This window comes from Octopus bimaculoides, chromosome 14, assembly GCF_001194135.2.
Source record: "Octopus bimaculoides isolate UCB-OBI-ISO-001 chromosome 14, ASM119413v2, whole genome shotgun sequence".
Classification (NCBI taxonomy): domain Eukaryota; kingdom Metazoa; phylum Mollusca; class Cephalopoda; order Octopoda; family Octopodidae; genus Octopus; species Octopus bimaculoides.
The window spans coordinates 30,627,109-30,638,850 of record NC_068994.1 but is presented as its reverse complement, the minus strand read 5'-3'; the positions used below and the strand labels follow the sequence as shown (position 1 = coordinate 30,638,850).

The 11,742-nt window shown below is 39.5% G+C and overlaps 1 protein-coding gene across 1 annotated transcript in view; it reads right to left on the bottom strand.

Annotated features, from left to right (window-relative positions):
• The window catches only part of LOC106884342 (uncharacterized), a 92,691-nt gene that overhangs the window by 75,228 nt on the left and 5,721 nt on the right, over positions 1-11,742 (bottom strand). Inside the window, exons 2-3 of the mRNA XM_052972813.1 lie at positions 10,532-10,699; positions 2,156-2,337 (exon numbers count right to left, since the gene is read on the bottom strand). Coding sequence (XP_052828773.1) covers positions 2,156-2,337; positions 10,532-10,699 — 350 coding nt within the window. The remainder of the gene's footprint in view (positions 1-2,155; positions 2,338-10,531; positions 10,700-11,742) is intronic.

Sequence of the window (11,742 nt, the reverse complement as noted above, 5' to 3'; positions counted from 1 at the left end):
CATATGTATATATATATATGATACACTTTAATTGAAATGCAGTTTCCCAAAAATTAAACATCTAATATAATAAATGCGAAAACTAATTTCTGTGTGTCAGTGTGTCACACTTTGACCCACCCACCACTCATTATTCAATGACACTTCCTCGTGCTGGGGTGAGAGTAATAGCAGGCATAGAGACGATGAGGGTGGTGGTGAAAACAGACAGAGAGAGAGAGAGAGAGAGAGAGAGAGAAAGAAAGAAAGAAAGAAAGAAAGAAAGAGGGATAGAAAGAGAGACAAAGAAATTTAGGGAGGGTTGGTGATGTTTTATTAAAAGTAGTAGTGTTGATGGTGACAATGGGAGTAATAAAAAGAGAGAGAAAGTGGGAGATGATGTACAACTTTCCTGGACAGAAATCCCTGTGGCCAGCATACTGAAACAACTACTGAACACTATCCTTTTTGTTTTAATTTTTGCTTTCTTTAACACACACGCGCGCGCGCGCACATATATATATAAAATACACTTCAACTGAAATATAGTTTCCTCAAAATTAAACATATCTCATATAATAAATGTGAATGTCAGTGTGTCAGTGTGTCATACTTTTTCAACTTTACTCCTAGAAGCCGTAGCCCAACATATACCATTTTGGATTCAGGCTGACTGAATTTAAAACATTCCAGGTCGAATCCAGACCTGCATTTCTAAAAATTTTGGATTCCCATGTTTTCATTACTGTGATTGTTTACGGCGATTTTTTTACGTGACCGCCCTTGCTCTCAAACACTGCATTAAGTCTTCTGGTCATAGAATCGACTAAAGTTTCGCATGTACCCGATGAAATCGACTTTCATTCATCCTGAATGATGTCTTTCAACAATGTTACACTGCAGGGTTTTTTTCTCTCCAACCTTCCTTTTCAAAACACCCCACAGATGTTCTGTTGGCTTTAAACCAGGTAATATGGTAGGCCAAGGCAATACCTTTACCTTTTTATCTGATAAAAACTTAGTCGTAATCTTTGAAGTGTGTTTAGGGGCATTATCATGTTGGAACATGGAATGTTTTCCTAGTTCCTTGATGCTTTTCAACATTGCTTTCTGCAATACGTCACAATAAAGCCTTGAATCCATTCTTCTCTCAATAAATGTGAGTCCTATCACACCAGCTGCACTCATGCATTCCGAAAGCATAACACTTTCACCGCCGTGTTTCACAGTTGGCACGGTGCATTTGTCGCTGTTATCTTTGCCTGGTCCTCGCCATACTTGTTTAATACCATCTGACACAGACAAGTAGATTTTAGTCGCGTCAGAAAAAAAAGTTTATTCCACAACTTCTTCCCCTTACTCACATTGGTTTCGGCAAAAGAATGATGACTTGATTTATGCCTGGTAGTGAGGAGAGGCTTCTTACGAGTAACGCGTCTATGAAGACCGCATTGGTTCAAACTTCGGCGAACTATTTGGGCGGATACACTCTTTTCACTAACAGATGACATTTCTTGGGCCAAAGATGAAGCGGTACGACACCCGTTATCCATCACGCAACGTTGGATGTTGCGAATATCACGCGCAGTTAAAATAGGACGACCTAGACAACGTTTATTGCTTAGTCGTCTAGTAGCTTTATACTTCTGAACTACTTTGGCAACTGTGTTTACGCTAATATGTATTCGTTTGCTAATTAACTTGTATCCTAAACATTTCTTGTGCAAATCATACACACACACACACACACACACACACACACACACACACACACACACACACACACACACACACACACACACATATGTAGATAGATACATACATATATACATATATACATACCCAGAAACATGTATGCATGTATGTATGTATGTATGTATGTATGTATGTATGTATGTATGTATGTATGTATAAGGTTGTGCCTCAGGTCTATCATGATTCAGCAGATTCTATGATCAAAAGTGCTGCTGTCATGAAAATCGTCATTTTAGGTGTATGTAGGATCACTTTATCTGTCTCCTTTTATTAGTTAACACTCTCTGATGTGATTTAAGACGACTGACTCGTAGTTGTAGCAAGCCCCGAAACCATACAGAGGCTGACCCGCTGACTCTTATATCTATCTCCAGTTTGAACCTTAATGTGATGCTGAAATTAACATGAAAGACTAACTCACCTTTATATTTTTCTCACATACCCTTACTTTAATTTTATACGTTTTGCGCAACTGCAATTTTTCAGTTATCCAATATTCATTATTCAAGGTAATGTTCCTCTGCACTAATTTATTCTCCGAATCAGACAATCTCATCTGATATGTATCATTTCTCGTGAAGTAGCTAAATTTCACTTTTATATCTGTAAAAATATAGAGATATGTTACAACTATATAGCATATCCAAGTTAATATTTACACATTACCTAAAAAAAGCATTTAAAAAGGTAATAAGAAGAAAATAGAGTAAAGTTACTCAATGACGAGAAGACATTCTTAAAATTTTGATTCCATAAGATGGTATGGTGGCAGAACAAGTACCAGTTGAACACTGGACTTAGCTCCTCCTCCGAAATTGCTGGCTTCTGCAAAATTTGGAACCGTTATTATTGAGTGAAAGGTCAGTGCATGACATCAAAGTGACACTGGGGTAAAATATACAAAGCTCATGACTATATATACCCATCATGACTATTCGGCTGATAAGTGTACACTAGGCACATGCATCACAACCATATGTGCGCGACATGGTGATCTCATATCAAGATAAACAGTGCATGACCCTGCAGATGGGGCCCAGTTAGAATTTTCTTCAGGTCGAAAGGTCCTTCAATAAGGGTTGTTTTAGGATGTTGAATGAAACACACGTTTCCAGAGGTGAATTATGCAAACTCCAAAGAATTCCTTTCGACATATGGCTATGATGCTTCCCCACTTCTTCTCGTGATCAGAGATGCACATACCGTCAGCCACTAAGAGACATGTTCAACTGGTTAAGGTCAACCAGCTGACAAGAAAATCTGTGGTATTAAGCAGAATATTTGCTGTAGCTCATCTTTTGTACCAAGACAAAACAAAGTACATGATAACACTTCCAATCAGTTAAGATCAGAAGCCATGAGAGTCACTGCCTGGTACTGCGCCATGGCATATTATATTATTATTATTATTATTATTATTATTATTATTATTATTATTATTATTATTTATATTTTCTCTTATCTCAGGTTTTGTTGGGACTCCTGGAGTCTTATATGTGCAGCGGGCTTAATACCTGCAGCCTACGGTACCATGCTATTCGTTCTTTTCAGCTATCTAATACTTTCCTGATTATTCTGGCTGTTCCAAGGAGGAAAAATTTTGTAACAGAGAACTGGGCACTCTGTTCCAATTTCCTTTATATTCCTCTTGATGCCTTCTGATACTGTTCCCAAGGACCCAACAATAATTGGCACTATCTTCACTTTCTTCATTTTCCATAGCTGGGCTATTTCATACTCGAGAGGGTTGTATCTGTCTATCTTTTCGCCATCCTTCTTGATTGTTCGTGGGTCAAAGGGGTATGTAACATCGACTATATAGCATATGTGGTGCGCCTTGTCTAACCCCACTAGACCCGGTCTGTTATGCTCTAGTACCTGATCTGTTTGGATTGGGAAATCCCAGAGGATTTTGCTAGTCTCCGACTCTATCACTCTCTGTGGTTTGTGCTCATACCACGTCTTGCCTCTGTCTAGCCCTCACTTTTTGTACATTTTCCAATGTAGCACTTTCGCTACCTGTGCTTGTTGCTTCAAATTGTAGTGGTTTTGGGCAAGTTTAGGATATTCGTTCGTGATATGGGCAATGGTTTCATCCATTCTATTGCAGATGCGGCACAGCGAAGACAATTGCTCATTCCTAAGGTTGACCCTCCTGTTCGTGGCCAAACCTTAGTCTTACGCTGCCAACATAGTGCTCTCGGTCTCACGCACGTTTTAGGGTTCCTTTCATCAGCCAATCTCATCTATTCTCCCAACAACTTCTGTTGTGGCTACTTAGAATTGATTGCTTAAAATTTGTGTGTAATTCTTCATGTCCTTGTACTTCTTCCTTTGCTTTCCCTTTTTTCTCTGCTCTCAATACTCTTTCGTTCCTAACTGTCACTGGCAAAGTTTTCTTATTTTGGGCTAGGTATCTCATTAAAATCTCGAGTTCGATACGCTCGCACTCTTCCACACTTATCAGTCCCCTTCCTCCATTTGCTCTCTTTATATATAAGCGGTCAGTGTCTGTACGTGGATGATGGGCTCCATGCATCGTTAGGAGCTTTCTTGACTTCCTGTCCATCTCCTTTAGCTCTTCCCCTGTCCACTTCTGGATGCCAGCATCATACCGAACAACTGCGACTGCGCGCAATTCTATTGCCAAAACTAATGTTTCTGGCATTCAGCTTTGACGCCAATACTTTTCTCACTCGCTGCAGGTACTCCCTTTTTGTCTCTTCCTCCATATCGTGGTGTTTGATTCCATCTGCCTCAAGTATTCCCCTTGAGTTTGACTTGCCTCCATCATTCAACCATTTGGCAACAATATGCCATCTGTCCTGGCAGGTTTTCCTCGTCTCATCACCATCGTAACTCATTTTGAGAGTTCAAACTCCATCTTAATATCATTGGAGAAAATCTGCACAGACTGGACAAGGCTGTCCAGTTCTGCCTCAGGTCGTCCAAGAATAGCAAGTAGTTCAGTTTACCCTTACTACTTCCCAGATCATGTCCCAACTTTGTTTTCTGTAGTATTTCACTCAAAGGGATCATTTCCAGTGCGAATATAAGTGGGGGGACACTGTCCCCCTGGAAAATTCCTCTCTTGATTTTCACCTCTCCTAATACTTGCTCCCTTGCTATCAATTCCGTTCTCCAGCATTTCATGCTATTCCATATAAGGTTTCTCATATTTTCTGCTACTCAATATATTTCCGTTGTTCTAATTATCCAGGAGTGTAGTATCATATCGTATGCTTTGCGATAGTCAATCCATGCCATGTTCTAGTTTGTATGCCTTCTCATGCAGTTCCTGATAATTAGATTATCAATTAAGAGCTGATCCTTCGTTCCCCGGCTCCTTCCTCGGCACCCTTTCTGTTCAAAGGGTAACAGCCCACTTTTTTGCAAGTATCTTTATAGTTCACCAGTCAAAGCATCTGACGTAAGTTTCCACATTAGCGGAAGGCATGTTAGATGCAACATTTCCCTTTTCAGGATCTTTGACACATAACAACGTCTTTCCCTTTGTTATCCAGATTGGCACTGCGCCTTCCTGCAAGCACTCATCTAGCTGTTGTGCTATCCTTTCATGGAGCCCTCTCAGCTTCTTCGTCCAATAACCTTGGACCCCATCCGGTCCGGGGCTCTTCCAATTTGGGAATTTTGTTAACTGTTTTTTTTTATCATTTCTGTAGTTATCTTTTGTCTTCTTGGACTTCTATGTTTCTTAACCTATCTTGGATTTCATACAGCCATTCCGCTTTATCATTATGCTCTACAGGTTGGTCCTAGATCCTTCTCCAGAATGCTTTGCTTTCCTCTGCATCTGGTATCATTGTTACGTGTATGTGCCCATCTAGTTTCTGAAACAGTTTCTTCTTATTTGCTTCAAACAATCTGTTTTGCCTGAACATTTGTTTTTCTATTGTCATATCTTTCCAATTTTGCTTGATTGCTACTAAGCTTTGTTTCAATTCATCCAATATAACATAATAACTTTTATCTCTTATTCTATATCTTCTTTCCAGCATTATTCTTATACTTTCATTCAGCAATTCCCTCTTCTCAGTCGATCAACTTGTCCTAAATGTCTTTTTAACTTCATTTCTCACAAATTCGTCTTCGCCAGTATGGTTCTTTACGTTCTGTTTGTTCTTTTCTTTTGTATCCAACTCTATCTGCAGCAAACATAACAGCAGCCCAAATAATCTCGAATACAAGCAATCTCATGATGACGACCGGACCTGCGCTGTTCAACCACGGGGCACCTGGTGGGCGAAAGGCTTTCACCTTTGGTTCCAGCCTCACTATCACCATTATTTGATACATTTGATATTAGACATTTTCACTCAACACTATTTTAAGGTTAACCACCAACCGGTATTTTTATCGAGTAGTAAGGTTTTCAACCAAGAATGCAAAGCTCTTACTACCCCTAAGTTGGGCCTGTTCCCTTCGCATTTCTGTGTGTTGGGGACTATGATTGTGATTCTCACTAGGAGACAGGTGAGCGTCAGTTGGTCACGTATCTTCATCCAAATATTGCTCCGCAAGCATGAAACCGTTGGACACTGACAGGTTGTCACCACTGTGACTAAGGAGTCCTATCTACCTCAGTTTTAAATCAGAGAGTTTCATCTCATAGACAGACTGTCAACCAAGGCTCAAGAGTTCTGTCTGCCTGTTTTTGGATTGGCCATTGACTCTTCTGAGTTCTCTTATATTTTTATTCCTTCTAAAGGCTACAATAGGCGGCTGAGGAAATATTTATTTGAAACGAGGATGTTTCCGCAACATGCTGATAACTTTCAAGCAATACATTTGAGATGCCAGCGAAATTTCGGCGCCAGTTAATCACTTCAGTAATTTTTCCTTTTTTTTCTGTCTTTTTCTTTTCGCCTGTTATAAAATTGAAACTTAAAGACCGATGATGTCATTCCATCAGCGTGTGAACGCTGGTTGCTCTCGTTCATATTTTAGATTTTAGATTTGAATTTCTATAATTTTGAATTTTTATCACTTTTCATTTTGAACTCGACAGAAACAGGCTTGTGGTCGAAATATCGTTCAACCAATAAAATATCTATTGCATTCGTATCGCGCTCTTTGTCTAGTTTTTTATTATTATTATTATTATTATTATTATTATTATTATTGTTGTTGTTGTTGTTGTTGTTGTTAAGGCGGTGAGCTGACAGAATCGTTAACACACCGGGCGAAATCGTTCGCGGTATTTCGCCCGTCGCTACGTTCTGAGTTCAAATTCCACCGAGGTCGACTTAACCTTCCATCTTTTTGGGGTCGATAAATTAAGTACCAGTCAAGTACTGGAGTCGATGTGATCGACTATCCCCCTTCCCTAAAATTCCAGGCCTTGTGCCTTCAGTAGAAAAGATCATTATTATTATTATCAGGGCGACGAGTTGGTAGAATCGTTAGCACGCAATGCAAGACGCTTAGCGACATTTCTGTCCGCCTTTACATTCTGAGTTCAAATTCCGCTGAGGTTGACTTTGTCTTTCATCGTTTCGAGGTTGATAAAATAAGTACCAACTGAGCACTGGGATCGATGTAATCGACTTACCCACTCCACCGAAATTGCTGACCTTGTGCCAGAATTTGAAATCAATTTTTTGATTTTTCTGGCAAGTACAGGAGACAATCGCGTACACGTTTCGTAGTGTTTTTATCGTACTCGCTGAAATAGTGATGTGACAATCATTACGTAAATATGGAAGATTGTAGACATTTTGGTATAGTTAAATATTTTTAGAGAAGAACTTTTTACTTCATGAAATAGCAATTATTAAATTAGTGTTGACATTTTGGTTTCACATTTTGGCACAAGGCCAACAATATTGGGGAGGGGATAAGTCGATTGCGTGGATCCCCAGTACTCAACTGGTACTTACTTTATCGACCATGAAAGATCCATTCCGGCGGAATTTGAATTCAGAATGTAGCGACAGACGAAATACTGTTAAGCACTTTTTCTGGTGTGCTAACGAGTCTACCAGCTCGCCGCCTTATAGATTAAAGTTAACATGTAGGGAGAATATAAAAAAAAATTAAAGATTAATAAAACTAACTAGAACATTGTATAAAAAATATTTGAATTTAGTTGCAGTGTAGCACAAAAATTAGCCAACTGTATTGATTCAGACGAATTGCCATGGAAGGAATCTATATATGGGCGCTCAATGGACTAGAAATAACAGCCAATTCACCTTTATTATCTTTAAAAAAGAGTTCATGAGATTTTACTTTATATCTATAAAAGATACAAGATGAGGTGGTCATGACTGTAACACATTTGGTTATGGTATTATTCAAGCAAGACTGACCGGAGACTAAACACCAAGAGCAATTAGAACACTGATAAAGCATCATGCATGATCGTCATAAAAGGTTAATAATAAAGTCTGTATAGGGCTACGAGCTGGCAGAACCGTTAGAACGCTGGGCAAAATACTTATCGGCATTTCGTCTGTCTTCATGTTCTGAGTTCAAAGCAAATTAAATAAAATTTGGGATTTTGCGGAGGGTCAAAGCTGGTAACAAATACTACTGGACCAACTGTTTTGTCGAAGACGTATCTTGTGAATTGCTCGAAATACGGAGTAGAAAAAAACAGCCGACAACAGATATCAGAAGAAAAAAAAACTGGGTCGTCAAGGCTGGAACGCCTTAGATCATAGTTTTGGTTGATCAGCGTTGGATTGTGGCTCCACAAACGACAGCAACCACAACAGAATTAGCAACAACAACAATAACAGCAACAGCAACAATAGCAGCAGCAACAACAGCTGCAATAATAACATTAACAACAACAACAGCAGTAGCATCAACGACAATAATAACAGAAACAACAGCAACAACAACGTTAACAACGACTGCAACAATAACTTCAACAACAACAGCAGCGGTAGCAGCAGCGGTAGCAACAGCAGCAGCAGCAGCAGCAACGTTCCAGTTTTACTATGTTCTCCCAAAGCAAGCACTGCGACGCTAGCAGAAAGTACAATGTCACCGCTGCCTTACAACACTTTTTCCTATTTCTAATTGTAGGCCTACGCTTATAGTTTATTTTTATTCTTTCGTTTTAGTTCTTAATCTTTCTCTTTCTCTTTCATAAAGTTAAATTGAACCACAAAGTGGTAAAATAAATGATTTAATGAAGGGAAGCAAAAGAGCATAAAACAGTATATAAATTGCATAAATCAAGGTAATGTTTAAAAAAGTTTGTTAGTCCGACTCATGGTCCCAGACAAAATGGAAAGGGCGTTATAGTCAATACAATTACAGCTCTTTCAAACCGTTGCGAACAAATACTTCGTTACACTGGACTGAGTGATCCTTAAAAATTCGATCTTTGATTGATCAACGCAGTAATTTCGATGAAGTACGTTTAACCAGCTTCTTTTTGTGTTTATTGGATAGTTGGCAATTGAGGCTCTCGTAACGTTTTTTTATGCTGGTGAAATAATCTATTTGAAGAGATTCAGAGACGTATCTGAGAAATTCACTTCGATTGCTTGATGTCTAATGCTATCAAAGCCACACAAACTAAAAACCAAAGACCTTTGAGAAATTCATGACCCTCCTATCAATATATTTTCTCTCAATATAAGTCGTGTGGTTTAGAAGCTCGCTTTGTAACCTCGTGGTTTCGAGTTCAGTGTAACTGTGCGGCACCTTAGGCAAATGTCTTCTACTATAGCTCCCCACCACTACCACCACCTGACCAGCGCCTTCTGAGTGACTTCGATAGACGGAAACTGTGAAAGCATGTCGTATATATGTGTGTTTGTGTGTGGGTGGGTCTTTGTCCCACACCACCTCTGAACAACCTGTGTTGGTTTCTTTATGTTCCCGTAACTTAGTAGTTCAGTAATGGAGATCTATAGCATAAATACCAGACTCAAAGGCGGCGAGCTGGCAGAAACGTTAGCACGCCGGGCGAAATGCTTAGAGGTATTTCGTCTGCCGTTATGTTCTGAGTTCAAATTCCGCCGAGGTCGACTTTGCCTTTCATCCTTTCGGGGTCGATAAATTAAGTACCAGTTACGCACTGGGGTCGATGTAATCGACTTAATCCCTTTGTTTGTCCTTGTTTGCCTCCTCTATGTTTAGCCCCTTGTGGGCAATAAAGAAATAGGTATTTCGTCTGCCTTTACGTTCTGAGTTCAAATTCCGCCGAGGTCGACTTTGCCTTTCACCCTTTCGGGGTCGATTAATTAATTACCAGTTTCGTATTGGGTCGATCTAATTGACTGACCTCCTCCCCAAAAATTTCCGGCCTTGAGCCTAGAGTAAGAATAACAATAATAATAAATAAATACCAGACTTTAAAATAAGTACAGTGGTCGAATTGTTCGACTAAAGCCCTTCAAAGCAGCGTTCTACCATGGTTGCAGTCCAATGACTCATGAAAATATAGTCCAATGTCCCCGTCTTGTTGTTCAACCCTAGATCAGTCACTGATCGAGCTGAACTTTGATAATATTATCAAATACCCCTATCTGATTATAGAGGTATTTATCAAAAAGGAGTATTTGATCGAATATAAAATTTCCCCTTTTTAAAATTTAAAATAGGGGTATTTTTCAATTTGAGTATCTCTTTTGGGTTTCTTTATCTAATATATCCTTTTTCCCATTTAATACGATATGGTACGATTTAAAGAAATTTTGGCTCCCAATTTTAGTCAAGCTTTGTCATAAGATTTTGGAGAGTGTAATGTTGTAAAGTAGTCAAATTACTGAAATATTCATACAAATCGTTAGCGAAAACGAATTGGTTTACTTACCATAGAAAGAGCGCATACCGTAAACAATCAACGTGAAATATGCATTGTTAGCTGATATCATCAACTTGTGGCCTACAACTTCATCGGCACACTTAACATCGTTGGTTTCGGGTTGTGTTGTTGCACACATATATTCTTTGTTTTCGTCGTTGTTGTAAACTGATATATCTGCCAAGTAAACAACAACAACAATAATAATGGCTTCAAATTTTGGTACAAGGCCAGCAATTTTAAGGGAGGAAGTAACTCAATGATAATCCTTTCTACTAAATTGATCAGGGCCCGCACTCATGCCAGATTATTTATCTATTCTTTCTATGATGTAAAGTGGAGGTTGTGATGGCGCATGTCTGTGCATCACTAGTCTGAGAATAGACAATAAGTGCTAACCATATGGATAATACCTCGGGCAAAAATTTGAACTTGGCATTTAGCTGAGTTATGAACCTGAAATTATCAAAATCTCCCAAGCACCACCATTGTTCGTCCCCTTTCTTTGCAGCCCCGCCACATCTCATTTCACAGGACTGGAGATTCTCTCGTTCTGCTTCCAGTTGCCGTAGACATGTGCTAAGAGGCTCCCGAACACGTCTGGGACATGAAAATAAAGTTTGCAGGACAGACCATCCAGCATCAGTGACTTCTCACTCGTGCAGCCAGCCATCACTTCCCGTATTTCACTAGCTCCAACCGTATTCCGCAAAACTTCTCATCCACACCCGAGATCCGCAACAAGTCGTCGAGGTAGTGATAAAGTCCATCCTCGTCTCCAATCACCGCCTTCCCCAAGCAGGTACTCTAAGTGCTTCTGGAAAGCTGCGCTCATCTTGTTCCAGGTATCACCATTCCCGATCTGGCAAAGACCGAATCGTGGCTTTGTTGTCACATAGCACCCCTGCAATCCGGACCCATGAACGGACAGAAATCTCTGTCATTATTTCCATACTACACCTTATCTATATATATAAAAATGAGAATGTGTGTCTGTCTGTCTGTCTGTCTGTCTGTCTGTGTGAATCCCTAAAACTCGAGAACTACGCAACCAATTTCATTCAAATTTTACAGATGCCTTACTTAGGGTTCCAGTTGTGTTTTAGTCAAAAAACATTTTAACTTCTTGCAGAGTTCGAGCCCACAGCAACATAATATCTCCTCCACTATTTAAGTATTACGTGTCAAAAGTGAAACAAAAACACTCATGTCAAATACTT